We start from the raw sequence: 15,831 nt of genomic DNA on the forward strand, positions 1-15,831 counted from the left end.
AATCCCTATTTTTCATGACCCTACTGTCACTACTGTTCACTAATAATATTCTAGGTACCAATGTATCAGAATCTTTCCTGCTTAAAGGATATTAATCCAAAGTTTACAAATGTACATTAACTCTTTCCATCCTTGCAACACTAATTTAAGTAGAACAAATATTTCTATTTTACATACAGGGAAACTGAGTTTCAGAGAGCATAAATGATTTGCCCAAACTCATATCTAGTAAGTAGGTATCAGAATAAGATTTATGCTACAGATTTTTCTTGATTGTATGCATTTCAACACAACCTTCACTGGCAAGTTACAAACATTAGAAAAGGGTATTAGCGCTAGAGGAAAAGCAGCTGTCGGTTCCAGTAGTGCTAGTAGTGATAGTGGTTGTAGTGGAACTAGTTCTAGTAGAGATAGTGGTAATAGTAGTAATTGTAGTAGTTTTTCTTTTTGTTGTACTGAGAACAGAATTTTTGAGCTCTTGGGAGGAATGAACAACAGATAGTGGGTATATTCAGATCTATATACAATCAGTAATGAGTCATTTATATAAACCTTAAATTGGAGAAACTAACACTGTCAAAACAAACTAATAAACAATTCTTTTCCCACCCTCCAATTAAATGAACTAGCTTAGGGGTGGCTAGGTGGTGCAGTGGATAGAGCACCAGCCCTGGAGTCAGGAGTACCTGAGTTCAAATCTGGTCTCAGACACATCATAATTACCTAGCTGTGTGGCCTTGGGCAAGCTACTTAACCCCATTGCCTTGCAAAAATTAAAAAAAAAAAAACTGGTTTATACTTAGAGGACTTAGTTCATAATTTCCTACATAATACAAATCAGTTCCATGCTTTCCATGAATAGTTCTCAAATACTTATAGCAGAATTACTGAAAGTATGGTCGGTAAACCTCTGATGGTCCCTAAGACCCTTTCAGTGGATCATCAAGATCCAGATTATTTTCATAATAATACCAAATATCATTTGTCTATTAAAATCCTCCTCTCTTTCAACTCCATATCTATATGATAATGGATTTTCTTCCAACCAAAACAATTTATCTAATAGACTGAATGCAGGAGATATGAGAATCTTATTGTCTTCAATTAAGCCAGACATTAAAAAGATTTGCAAAAATATGCACAAGTTACTCTTCTCACTGTTTTGTTTTTTATGGAAAATAAAATTATTTTTCATCAAACTATTTTATTCATTATGCTAATTTTATATAAATAATTGGTGCTAAATTATTTATGCTAACATGAGTTTGTTTGAAATGATTATTAAATATTTTTAAAATTTTAGCAGTTTTAACAGATATAAGCCACATAAATAAAAACTCTTTGGGGTTATCACAAATTTTTAATTGCTTAAAGGGGTCTTGATGTCAAAACTTTTGAGAATCATGACCTACAGATTTCTTGATATTGCTTGCATTTTTCACATTTGGAGATCTATTGAAAATAACAGAAACAATCCACCTTACATAATTGTTAAAGAATTAAAAGGCTATATAATATTATTTTTTTAAAGTGCAATAATAGAATCATAGAATCTGAAAGCCTCCAGGGTATTAGGTAGATCCTCTGTAGGAGAGTTTTGAAAGGAAAGAAAGAAGGAAGGGGAGGTAATTAACATACCTATAGTACCTACTAAAGCCAGGCACTATGTTTTTATATTTTATAATCTCATTTATTCCTCAAAGTCCTCAAAATCACTAATTCCAAAGTCAAGAAGATCTGAATTCAAATCTACCCTCTTAACATTTCATAGCTATGGACCCTTTCCAAAAACCAAAAAACCCATGGGAACTAGGTGCTAATATTATCCTTTTTACAGTTGAGGAAATTGAGATAAACAGAGGTTGAGTGCTTTGCTCAAGGTCCCACAGCTAGTAAGATTCTGAAGCAATATGTGAACTCAGTCTTCCTCATTCCAGTGCTTTACTCTGCCACCAAGAATTGAAAAACATGCATTTTTGCTGCAGTTGAAAAAGTTCATCTCTTGATGATATCCTCTTAAAACAATTAGATATAGCGGATAGCATGCTAGTTTTGTATCTGGGAAATCTGGACCCAAACTGAGTTTTTGACACTTATAAGCTATGTGAACAAGGGCAAGTAACTTAACCTGTTTAATCTTCAGTCTCTCAATTTCCTTATCTATATATCAGGAATACTTGCATGTGTTTGATAGGGTTGTTGTGAAGATCCAGTGAGATAATTTGTGCAAAGTACTTAGTAAATCTTAAAATATGATATATTTGACAGTTATTGTTACTATCAAGCAGGCAAGTAAACATTTAGATAAATGTTTAGATAAATTACATGAGAGGTAACTGTGCTTAGAAAAGTCAGATTTAGTCCCTGCCCTCAAGGAGTTTATATTTCCTTGGGAGAAACTATGTGTTTGTGTGTTTATACAGAATATATAAAAAATTATTTTAAGAGGGGTAAGAGCACTAAAAGCTGAAAGAGCTCAGGACAGGCCTAATGAAGGAGGGAGTACTTGAACTGAATTTTGCAGAAAAGCAGGGATTCAAAACTCAGTATTTTCCTCCCCTCCACCCCCAAAAAGAAAAAATAATTGTTACTTTTCCTAATTTTTCTGTTTTGGTAGAAGTCTCTACCTTTCTTTTATTTGCCCAGATTCACAACCTCGGGGTCCTCCTCAATTCTTCACTCTTCTTCACCCTACATATGTAACAGCTGACAAATCCCTACCTCTCCCATCTGCTCCCTTTTCTTTACTCAATCACCCCCCATATCCATTATTATCTCAGCCTACTGAAATTGATTTCCCTTCCTCATTTTTTCCTTCTCCAATCCATCTTCCACATGAGTTATATTTGTTAGGTAATTGTGGATTCATCAAAATATTGTCAAATTAATTAATCAAATCAAAATTAATCAATTATCATGTATTAAGCACCTTCTTTGAGCCTGGTTCTGTATAAAAAAAGTTTCTGATCTTAGTGAGCTCACACACTATTGGGGAAGACTTCATGAAACACCAGTGTATAAACAAGCTTTATAAAGGATAAAATGGATAATCAATCAAGGGAAGGCACTGACATTGAGGGGGATCAGGAAAGATTTCTTATGGAAGATAAGGCTTTTAACTGGAATTTGACAGAAACCAGAGAATAAAGCAGAGAAAAGGAAGGGGAATATTCCAGGCCTGGGGAATTGCCAGTATATGATAAAATATAAAAAGAAACATTAATTTCTGTGGATTCATTGATCATTTACTTAAGAGTGTAATACAAATGGTTTTCCTATTCACAGTTTTAAAGAGACTTAGTTGTCCATTCAGATCAGATATCTCATAGTCTAGAATTTTTCTTAGTATACAGTTTCTTGTATCTCCTCTTCCCTAGAAAAACTAGTGTTTACAATTATCCACTGACTTTTTAACTTAATCTCAGATGGTAACGATAGAAATTAGACTGAGAACCAGTCAGCCTGTTATTTAGTGACAATAGCGACATCTATTGGTGAGTCTACCACAAGACAGAACTTCAGAATACAAAAACTGACAAGTGAAAGTCTCACAGATAAAAAATATTTTAAGTAATCAATGTAAGAGATTGTTACCATGCCATTAAAATAATGGAATACAGAGACATTTATATACAATAACACGAGGCAAAGCAAGCGGGAACACTATTCACAGTAACCATTATATTAAAAAATGGAGATCAATAAACACTTCGCTAGGTGCTAAGAATATAAAAACAATCAAACAAAAAGGAAACAATCTCTGTTCTCTGTAGTTCATCTTCTAGGGGGATATGAGGTTATAAAATAAATGGAAATCAAAAGGGATTACAGTGAAAGGGGTTAATAAGTCTTTTATAACACATTGAGACAACTAGATGGTGCATTGTTATAGTTAGGAAAATATTTTCCTGAATTCAAATCTAGCCTGAGACATTTATTAGCTGTGTGACCCCGTGTAAAGCATTCCAATCTCTTTACCAAATAAGCCTCAATTGGGGGGGGGGGTTGTCACAAAGAGTTGGGACTGAAATGATTGAACAATAGCAACAATAAAATACATTAAGATTTATGTAGTGTTTTATATATGCATTATTTCTTTTATTCATCAGTGATGAATACTTTAGAAGCATTAGAGACAATAAGGAGATGACTTAGAGTATTAGATATGATCTCAGATACTCTTTGTGTGACAGTATAAAAGTCACTGTTCCTGCTTCAATTTCCTTACCTAATGTGATCACACCACACTATATAGGGGGCAGTGGTGGATAGAGCACCAGCCCTGAAGTCAGTAGGACCTCAGTTCAAATCTGGCCTCAGACACTTAATAATCACTTGGCTGTGTGATGTTGGGCAAGTCACTTAACGCCATTGCCTTGGAAAAAAAAGCAAAAAAACCCCCACTATAAGTGGTATCTATTATTATAGATGAAGAAATTGAATTTCAAAGAATTTAAATATTCACCTACTTAGTTAAATGTCAGAGGTAGAATTCAAATCTTGATATCCCCTGACTCCAGGTCAGGTGCTCCTTCTACCACACCAAGCTATTGCATTTGGAAAATCAGTTTCAGATGATAGTCCTATGTACAGATCTAGACCTAGAGGCTTTCTCAGAGATCATAGGTCAACATCCTTCCTTGTGTCTTAGCTGAGGAATTCACTTACAGCAAAAGAAAATGTTGCACAGCTCAACAATAGCAGAGCTAAGTTGCCAGCTTAGCCTCTGACTCCAGTATTTCCCTGGGGCTAAAAAGAATATAAATAGCTGTGAAAGTATGTTTATTGGGATGACAGCATGGCTTAAGGTTTGAGTAGCTAGGTGGAGCAGTGGAGTCATGAAATCCTGACCCTGGAGTCATGAAGATTCATCTTCATAAGTTCAAATCTGGCTTTTTACTAGTTGTGTGACCTTGAGCAAGTCTCTTAACTTTATTTGCATTCATTTTCTGATCTGCAAATAAGCTAGAGAAGTAAATGGCAAATTATTCCCAGTATCTTTGCCAAGAAAACTCCAAATGAGAGTCAGAAATGACTGAACAACAACAATATGATTAAATGTTAATTGCATAGTTTGTGTTTCTTTGGTTTTTTAAGTCATAGAAATTTTAAAGTGTTTTAAATATTTATTTTACAGTTAAGAAAAATAATGTTTTCATGACTAAAACTGCTTCACAATGGAATGTTGACATTGCCAGGACTGAAAAAGGTATGTAGCCATTCTGACTTTATCATTTATTTGGAACTTATATGTTCATCAATATAGAGGAACTCTCGTGTCAAATAACTTTATTTTTGCTAGACTAAAATAGACAGCTTTAGAATTACCTGGGGCACTAAAAGGGTAAATGACTTTGCCTTGGTCACCCAGCTGCTGTGAGTCATAAGTGGGACTTAAACCCAGGTCTTCCTAACTCTAAGACTAGCTCTCTGTATATTAACCCCACTTTTTTGTGTAGCCATTTTTATAGCTTAATATTCTTTGAAGCATTTATTGATTGGTTTATTGATTGATTATTGAAGGGTTTATTGATTCTTGTTGATCCAGAGCCTTCCCTTGTTGTCAAGTGTTTTATGACTAGGTACTTGTCATGATATAAATTGCTAACCCTTCATAGTGAGGGTCATTTTTCTGTTTTGTTTTAACTTCAAGATAGAATAAAGAAAGGAGTTAATTAGGATTAAATATGGTTGTCTCAACCCTGTCTTTCCTAGTGTCTTTTAGTGGCCCCCAAATTGGTGGACATGTTTTGTTTCAAGACTGTACTTATCCTTCTGTTCTATATTATTAAGGTTCTTGGGAACGTAATCAACAGTGTCCCATTCTAAGACCTGCTGTTTTGCAACCACCTCAGCCTCAGAGTTGTGTAGAAAGGAATGCATTTGGTCATGCCAAGGCTGTGGAATTTTACAAGACTAGTGAAAAAACAAAAACTGAGGTAAGAAAAGTAACGTGTACAAGATATAACTGTATGTCAAGTTGAATTAAATTGAATCACTGCAGGAGTCCTTTTTGCAGATATCTTAATTGGGTCCAAATAATGTTATCTGTTCTGTTGGAAATACATTGGCTAGTTTACATAACAGGAAGAATTAGTTTGTCCTTTTTCCACTCATTGTCACCTAGGGGGAGTTTTGAGGCAATGGTAGAATGAGGTAAGGAAATATCAAAGCAAAGGAGCTCCAGTAATAAAATGTCATAGTTGGGCAGGAGTGAACCCTGAGAAGTTGAAGACATGCAGAGAACAATATGCTCTTAAGAATAAGAATAAGCTTTGGAAGATAAATTTTGCTTATCTCATAGTTTTGCCTTTGGGTTCTCTGAGTCCATGTTACTATCTACAAACTAATCACTTAATATATTCTAGGCATATGTGCTAAGTTAATGAGTTAGGAAGAAAGACAAAAGACAGTCCTTGTTTTTAAAAGTTTACAGTCTAAAGAGAAAACAACATATAAACAACAATGTACAAATAAAATATATATGGGAAGACTGTAGATAATCTAAGGGAATCACTAGTATTCAAGGGTATCATCAAGAAAGGCTTCTTACAGAAGATAAAACTTTAGCTGGGACTAAAGCAAGCAAGAGGCAGATAGTGAGGAAAAATGCACAGTTGAAAACAGATTGTGATATATGCTGGATCTAAGAGTTCAAGAAAGTCAAAACTTAAAAAAGACAGGAAAGAGTTCATTAGAGATTTGACCCTAATCAAAATATATGTTTCCATTTAAACTGTTGAGAATTGGTTAAGCACAATTATTTCCCTCTTATGCCTCATTACAACATGCTTTACAAATAATTACTTAATAAATGAGTTTTCATTCGTTTATGGAGAGCACCAAAGCAAAAATAGTCAATTTCATTAATTCAATGAAAATTTAGTTAACTTAGCATGATCCTGCTTCTGACATCATGCTAACTTTGAATTTCCTATTGACCCATTTTTATTTCAGCTTCTTTGTGAAATGAGGAAAGGGAGATTGTATGAATTTGATAATTTAAAGAGTCTTTCAGCTCAAACTTTAGAATTAGCTAATTAGAGATAGTTAGGTGGTACAATGAATAGAGCACCAGCACGGGAATCAGAACCCCAGTTCATATCTGGCCTCAGACACTTGACATTTACTAGCTCTGTGAATTTGGGCAAGTCACTTGATTGCCTTCCATCCTGGCCCACCTCCAGTAGTCCTACTCTATATCTGGCCATCGGACCTAGATGGCTCCAGAGGAGCTAATGAGACTGGTGACTGAGCATAGCACCCTGTCACTCAAATTCAATCATGTGAAAAGAGTAAAAAAAAAGTTTCTAGTAAAACTAAACATGGATTTCTGACCAATGTAGATAACTCTAATGGTGCTGCCAATGTTGATACTATAGGACAGGAAAGTCAATCTGAAGAAGGAGGGAGATATCGCACTAATTAGATCCCAATAAAATCAGTCCAGGACACTCAACCCAAAAACTTTGAGAAAAGACTTGACCCTTTGACTACCAACTCTGCCTCCAACTCAGTAATGATCACTAAGACAAATAATCTCTACAGAGAACCTACTGTCCTCAACAATATAAACTTCTGAACAACTTCCAACCATGGATATATAAAACCAAGAGCCCTAGGAGTAGCAATCCCACCCAGTTCATAGATCCTGCTTCTATCGCCCCCACAGTCAATTTGGGAAGCAATCTCTATGAAGATGTGGAGATGCAGTCTACCCACTACTTATGTGAGTACTGTAGCACAGTTACTGAAGACTCAGAAAGGAGTTCTAACCACCAAAACCCTTGGTACCAATCAGATAGTTCAACATGAAAAACCACTAAACATACTTAACAATGTACTTGCACCCTTAAAAACATGAGGCCTTTTCATCTCTTACAGTAAAAATTTCTTATATATGCTGTCAACCCCATTAGACTGTAAGCTCCCTAGGGAGCAGCTAGTGTAGTTGATAGAGCACCAACCCTGGAGTCAGAAGGATCTGAGTTTAAATTCAGCCTTAGACACTTAATACTTATTTAGCTGTGTGACCTTGGGCAAGTCACTTAATCCTGTTGCCTTGCAAAAACTAAAAGAATATTTGTCTATCGGTATTCCCAGCATTTTGCAATGTACTTCATATTTAGTAAGTGCTTAATAACTTTTTTTCATGGATTCATTCATTCATGCTCTTTTGAGCGAAATAAAAGTGCTGGCCTTAAAATCTACAGATATGACATCACTGATGCAGGCATAGGAATTAACTTTTGATAAATAATTTAAAAATTAAAAGTCAAAGAGATCCATCTAACTTTTGGTCTTTTTCCCAGCTAATTGCCAGGTTACATGAAATTTTTGGCCACACTTGATCACGAAGCAGGCAAAAACTGACCAGTTAAAAGGTTTAAAAAAGTAAAATTCTAGTTAATTCCTAATTCCTTTTCTGGATCAGAATTAACATGATCCTTTTTTTTCTCTAAGTAGTAATTTTTTTCTTTCAGCTTTCTGAAGAGAATCTTCATATGCCAAGTGAGAATTCAGCAAGTACTTCCCCCTTAGTCAAATCATCTACTAGCTCATATCTTCTAAATCTTACCCCAATAAGGTGAGTTAAGAAAAGGGACAGAGCAATTTAAATAGTAATTTCTAGTGGGGGGATGGCTCTAATTTTAGATAACTAAATTACTTTTTAATTTTTCATGAAAAAGAATTGAGACAACAAAGATTGATAAGATTATTACATTATTTCTACAATTACGTTATGTGTTTGTGTATGTTTCATATGCTTCTGAAATTTTCTGTGGTCAGATTCTTCTTTTTCTTTTGTTTCTCATTTTCTCAACCTATGACTGATTTACCACACTTCCAAGTCTTTTTTGCGGGTGGGGGGGGTGGGGGGGGACACTCCACAGGGATCTTAATTCCTCCAAGGTCTTATGAAAAGCTTTGACTGCTCTCTTGCCTGTGCTCTGGTCTGCACTATCCTCTTTATTTTGTTTGGGAGTTAGTTTGGACTTTGAATTTTGAGCTAACACACCTTGACATATTTGGGAGCAAATAATTCAGGATATTTAATTCTCTGCTTTCATGCTTCCTTGTCATTTCCTTAGTTCTACAAAACACCAGGAAAGAAAACAGAATAATTTTTATCTGTCTTATCTGATGAAATGTTTGATGTTAAGAAAGAACAAATCAAGCTAGAGTTTTCATTCAGCTATATTTATGCTCTGATAGGACACCTAGGTCTAGCTAAGTGCCCAGGGGTAAGTCACTTAACCTCTGAGATTTCTCATCTGTAAAATGGGATCAAAACTTTTTTGTGTGACAATTTGGTTTATTTATTTTATATTATTACAATAATCTTGTTGTGAAAGTAAAGATAAACCCCCCCTCTTCCCCCCAAAAGAAAGACAAATCTCAAGGATAGTGAGAGAGAGAGGAAAAAAAAAAACATACTTCAGTCTATGTTCAGATTCCAATGGCTCTGTCTCTGGGATGAGTTTCCTTCTTTATCAAAAGTCCACCAGAGAATTTGCTTCAATATCTTTTCCCATAGTTGCTATTACTAGCTGTATTTCCCTCCATTCTAATCTTCTCCACTCTCATTCATTCTATTCTCTCTTTCCTTTCACCCTGGCCAGGGTGAAAGGGATAAGTGACTTACCCAAGGGTTAAGTGACTTACCCAAGGTCACACAGCTTGGTAATCATTATGTGTCTGAGGTCAGATTTGAACTTAGGTCCTCCTGACTCCAGGGCCTGTGCTCTATCCAATGCACCACCTAGCTACCCCAATTCTTCTTTTTAAGGCATTCTTATCCTTATTTGCCTTTTGGACTGCTTTCTCCATTTGGCCTGAACTGGTTTTTAACATGATATTTTCTTCAGTATTTTTTTTTGTATTTCTTTCACCAAGCTATTGATTTAGTTTTCATGATTTATCTGCATCACTCTCATTTTTCCTCCCAATTTTTCCTCTTCCTCCATTAATTGTTTTTTCAAAGTATTTTTTGAGCTCTTCTATTGCTTGAGCTCATTTTCTATTTCTCTTGGTGGCTTTGGATATAGAAGCTTCGAGTATATCATCTTCTGAGTATGTATTTTGAGCCTCCATGGTACCAAAATAATTTTCTATGGTCAGATTCTTCTTTTCCTGTTGTTTGCTCATTTTCTCAGACTATGACTGATTTACTGCACTTCCAAGTCTTTGGGGGGGGGGTTGGGGGGCACCCCATAGGGATCTTAATTCCTCCAAGGTCTTATGAAAGGCTCTTACTGCTGTCTTGCCTGTGCTCTGGTCTGTGTATGACCACAGCCACCACAGCCTTCCCCTCTGCCCTGGAGCTGCAAGAAAGGCTCCTATTCTGTTAGGGTAGTATGGGGGACCCAGACTGCAAACTGGATCTGAACGTGGGCAAACAGAGTCCTGCCCCAGGGATAGCAGAGAGACCTCTGCAGTCTCTCCCCACCCCCTTATCATCTGTGGGCTGCCCACTCTGGAAGTGCTGAGTGGCTCTGCACAGATTTCCACCACAGGGATACTCTAAAGCCGGCACTGGCCAGGACTCTATGTTCACTCTGGTGTGACAGTTCTCTTATTGCCCCTTCAAGCCATCCCAGTGAACCCTGGGCCAAGAGGTCTGGAAACTGCCCCCTGTGCCATAGACCCAGGTACTCCCAGGGACCCAGGCACCTCATAGTCTGTTCCTGGAAGGCTGGAGCTGCTTTGCTCTTGTCCAGCTGCACTGTGCTGCAGCTCTTTCCAATCTCCAGTCCCAGTGAAACAGATCTTTCCTGTGGAACTTATTAGTTGTCTTGGCCTGGGAAAAAAAATTTAGTCTTTTGGTGGGTTCTGCCCCTCTAAATTTTGTCTAGAGTCATAATTTGACAGCTTTTGGAGTTTTTGGGGGGAAATGAGTTTCCAGGAATTCCTGCCTTCATGCTGCCAACTTGGCTCCACCCCCAGGATCAAATTTTAATTACACCTGTCTCACATGCTATTAGAACCAAATAAGATATTATATGTAAAATGCTCTGTAAACCTTGGAGTGTTATAGAAGCACGAGCTGTTATGATTAGCATTAAAGTACTTAAATGACCATGGGCATGTAACTGTGTTTCCTCAGGTATAAAATGGGGATAATATTTATACTATCACAATATTGTTAAGAAAACCTGCTTTACAAATGTATGATTTTAAGAGACTGGGAATATCTTTCCTTCCCTTCACCCATACCAGTTCAAAAATTTCCCCTGGTCCAGGTTCTGAATTTAATCTGCCTCCCTAGCTGCACATGTTTTTAAAAATACTAATATTCCTTCTAGGGGTGAGATAGTCGGCAAATTTTCTATCAAATGTTATTGATTTACCAGAGTTCTTTGCTTTAGATTTAAGGTAATCTCATAAGAAACAATACTGACTTCCTGGGGGTGGAAATAGAGGTAAATAGGGAGAAGAGAATGACAAGAGAATGACAATATCCCCAATTTTGCCTTTTATTCTTCCATTATCACCAATCATCCAACATTAACTATAGTGAATTTGGGATTTGTAATATAGATTGTTTTCAGTTTTAATTTCCATTGTCATCTAGTCCTTTCATCTGTTTTTTATTAATATTTGAAATGGCCAATATCATCACATTTGGAAAAGTTTTCTTCTTTCCTCAGAAGTCAACCAAATGAAGACAGACATTCTTTTCAAAGTCATAGTCCTGATTTCATTTTTGGAGAAAACATGAATGAGAGAGTTTTGGTAAGATTTTATAGTCAAAAAACTCAATTATCATTTATAAGAAAATTTGTATTTTAGTTCTTCTAATAGCAACATCATCAAAACAATAGTTAAATTCTAATATCCTTTTTTTAGCTCTCTTGGATGAAATGATATGTTTTTTTCTCCTTTGAACAAAAGGATCCTCATGGGAAGCATGTTCTAGTTATTAGGATAATAGCTTGGAAACCTCAGTGGAAAGGAGCTGCATAATTACAATATATTATATTTGTAATACTGCTATATAAGTACTTTGGCATGTGTTAATCAAGACCCATTGGGGGGGGTGTAAATCTCAGCTGGATTAAAGACACTTAGATATGCTCAATTGGTGATAGAATTGTTATTTAGCATATTTCAATGACACTGAACTTCAGCAAACTGTTTTTTGAACATTTGTTAATGAATCCTCACACAGCAATGTTCTGTTGAAGTACAGAGATGAAAATCATTATAATTACCATTGAAATGTTAGGAGATAGAAAGCATAGGTTCAATACTTTTGAGTGACTTACTCCTGGGGCATAAACTCAAAAAAAAAAACCAAATTAGTAATTGAGAGTTCAAATTTTATTAAACACTCACTTGTACGAGGTTCTGTGTTGGAATTCCTGAACTTTTGATAACTGAGTCAATGATTAAGCTACTACAATTTAAGGTTTCACATTAAATTTTACAAGCATGTATTAAATGCTAGCTATGTGTAAGACCTGAAACTAGCCTTGGAACCAGGGGCGAGTCACTTAAGCTGCTCAAGTCTTCAGCAATAATAAATTCTCCAAAAATAAATTCTAAGTGACAAACTGGGCAGGTGGAGGGACCTGGCAAAGGAAATGGCAAATCATTCCAGGATCTTTGCCAAGAAAACTCCAAGGCCAGTATTGACATACTAGTCCTTGGGGTCATGAAGAGTCTAATGTGATTGAAAGACCAAACAATAATAAGAACAAGATAGAGAGTCTTGGCACCTAAAACATCACAGATTCTTGATTTATTGAGTATAAGCCACTTGAGGGTCAACAACTATGTAGATGCAGATACAAAAACAATGAATACAAAGGAAAGAAAGACAATTACAGAAGCATGAGGTTCAAGTTATAAGGGAAATTTAAGTAAAAAGCGATGTCTTTCACCTGGACATGAAAATTAAGAAAACTTTCCGGAGGAAATGGTACCTAAGTTGGTCCTGGAATGTAAGAGAGGAACTTTTTTTTTTTAGGTTTTCGCAAGGCAAATGGGGTTAAGTGGCTTGCCCAAGGCCACACAGCTAGGTAATCAAGTGTCTGAGACCGGATTTGAACCCAGGCACTCCTGACTCCAGGCCGGTGCTTTATCCACTGCACCACCTAGCGGCCCCTGAGAGGAACTTTTAAAGAGGAAAAAAAGGGAAAAGAATTCATTTCTGGAAAAAAAGAGGAAAAACTAGGAATAGGACAGGAGTTAAGAGATTGTTGATAACTTTGTAAAGAGTAGTTTCAGTGGAGAAGCAGGCAGTCAAACTGAAAGGAGTTGTGGAGTTGAGGAAGGCAGTAGGAAGAGATACAAGAGTATACTGATATTTGCAGAGATTTTGATTGGTAAAGGAAAAAGAGGTACAGGATGGAATTTTGAGGGTATGGCAAAGTCAAGTGGAGAGGTTTTCGTTTTTTGTTTTATGAAAGTTTAAAAACAAGTCCTGTACATGTTTGGTAGGCATCAGGGAAAGAGCAAGGAAATAAGAAGAGATGAAAAATGAATGAAAGAGAATGGTTGAAGGGGATAGCTTGCAGAGGAGACTGTAGGAGATATGGGGTCAAGATACACACTTGTGTGTGCATATAAAAACAAAAACTTTTGAGTCAGTGTATACCAAGGACACTATTAAAGAATGCACCTTGTTTTCTAGACTCCACAAAAATCCTTTGAGCTTCACCAAGAAAAGGAGCCTTACAATAAGGAAAAACCATTTACTTCATCTGCATCTTTCCCCCTCTACTTTTCATGTACAAGTAAGGATTGCCCTTCTCTGCTTTTCATCTTTTTTCCACTCTATATTTTGTCTATGGCGAGATCACCTATGCATGAGTATTGTTAGGAAAAGCTCATATTTTAGAATCAAATTAAATATATGTAATATACTGGTAATATATAAATATGATTAAAAGATATTTTAAAATAATGTACACATGCAAATAAACAAATACAATTGGTATTAACCCTTTTGTATTGTTAAAAACCATGTAATTTGAAGTTCCTTAGAATTAACGTCATGTAAGAAGATTTTATTTAGGGACTCATGAAGTCTTTGAGCTTAATTAGTTGCAGTAAGATTGTTTTGGAAACAAAAGTTATTGATGTCCTTATGTTAATGTATATCAACAAAGAGCATCTTCTAGGACAATTGATTGTGGAGAAAAATAAAATGATTTATTTTCATTTTCTCTTGGGAATAGGTTCTTGTAAAAACACAACCCTGAAGGAATCAGCAGCTGCATTCTCCTCCAACCCATCACCAAAATACATGCTGGAGAAAATTGAAGTTGTAACAGGAGAGGAAGAAGAACATAATGTGTTAAAGGTCAATTTGTCAATGTCCTCTATGCCTAATAACTATCAGGAGGGTCATTTTTTTTTTTGCAAGACAATGGGGTTAAGTGACTTGCCCAAAGTCACACAGCTTGGTAATTATTAAGTGTCAGAGGTCAGATTTGAACTCCAGTCCTCTTAACTCCAGGGCTGTGCTCTATCCACAGAGCCACCTACACACCCTTTCACTGCACCACCTAGTCACCCCAAGGAGGGTTATTTTTGAAGATAAATGACAGCAATTTCTTTCCTTAAAAAGGCTTGTGAATTGATAATGAGTTTGAACTAGACTTTTGCTTAAGGGAAAAGGACTTGTTCACAATAAGTTTCTATTAGTTTCTATAGGAAGAAGATGCCCTAGCATGCTATATTACAAAAGGTCCTACCTCTTACATTCTCAAATGTCTCAGTGATTTGATTGACCTAAGAAAACAAAAAAAATTTTTATTTTACAATCAATGCTATAAATATACAGTCCTAAAAGAAACATGTCTGCATTCATAATATTTATGAAATACTACATTGAAAAGATGACTTACATCTAAGAATAAAATGATCAATGATAATATTATAACAATATTATCAATAATTATAGTAATTATTAATATTTAAGTGATATATTAATAATAATAAACATTTATGTAATCCTTATGTGCTAGACAAGGTACTAAGCACTTTAAAATTTTCTCATTTGTTCCTCACAACAATCATGGAAATGCCATTACTATCCTCATTTTACAGATGAGAAAACTGGGGCAAGCAGCTAGGAAATGTCTGAGACAAAATTTGAGCTTGAATTTTTCTGGCTCCTGGCACTGTCCCAACTGTTGGTTTTTGTGTTTTTGTGTTTTATTTTGACACAGTTCTTTCAGCTAAGTGAGTTTGTTTGACATTTTGTATCAATCAAAATGTCCCTCATCTGCCTATGCCTGAGCTTTGAAGAATGTTTTAATTTGTATACTGTTTATGCAGATTTGCATCACAAGTTTCATGACTCTCAATCCAATGATACGAAATAGAACATAATGCAATCATGAAAATGTTATTGAACCACAAAGTCTTCTTCCCAGAACTCCCTCCTTTCCTTTTCTTCTCTTTCTTCTCCATGACCTTCTGACATTTAGTTCAAACAGTAATTTGGAGTGGTTGGGCTATTCATAAGATAAATCATATATTCTTTATCATAGGACTTCTTAAATTTCATTTCTGGTTATCATAGATCCCCATTTTGGATTTATTAAAAGTGAGTTTTTGGAAGATACTTGATTTAGAGCAAATTTACCTTTATTATACATTGTCTTTGTTTTTATTTTTCAATTAGATCAACTGCAAACTCTTTGTTTTTAAAAAAGTAACACAATTGTGGACTGAAAAGGGCAGAGGAACTTTGAGACTTAACGACACAGCAAACAACTCTGGAATGCTGCAGTCAAGGCTGAGTAAGGATAATTATTTTTGTTTGATAACTAAATCATGTTTCTCTGGATAAATAGGATTCTAGATTATATAACT

At 35.7% G+C, this 15,831-nt stretch overlaps 1 protein-coding gene across 4 annotated transcripts in view; it reads left to right on the forward strand.

The window, feature by feature from the left end:
* The window catches only part of RANBP3L (RAN binding protein 3 like), a 67,167-nt gene that overhangs the window by 23,969 nt on the left and 27,367 nt on the right, over positions 1-15,831 (forward strand). For 3 of the 4 annotated variants that reach the window (XM_074207678.1, XM_074207681.1, XM_074207679.1), the window contains 7 exons: positions 5,138-5,209; positions 5,794-5,939; positions 8,484-8,587; positions 11,652-11,736; positions 13,640-13,742; positions 14,187-14,311; positions 15,641-15,758. In XM_074207678.1, coding sequence (XP_074063779.1) covers positions 5,138-5,209; positions 5,794-5,939; positions 8,484-8,587; positions 11,652-11,736; positions 13,640-13,742; positions 14,187-14,311; positions 15,641-15,758 — 753 coding nt within the window. The remainder of the gene's footprint in view (positions 1-5,137; positions 5,210-5,793; positions 5,940-8,483; positions 8,588-11,651; positions 11,737-13,639; positions 13,743-14,186; positions 14,312-15,640; positions 15,759-15,831) is intronic. The other variant, XM_074207680.1, reaches the window with a different exon arrangement.

This window comes from Macrotis lagotis, chromosome X (assembly GCF_037893015.1).
Source record: "Macrotis lagotis isolate mMagLag1 chromosome X, bilby.v1.9.chrom.fasta, whole genome shotgun sequence".
In the NCBI taxonomy this organism is placed as follows: Eukaryota; Metazoa; Chordata; class Mammalia; order Peramelemorphia; family Peramelidae; genus Macrotis; species Macrotis lagotis.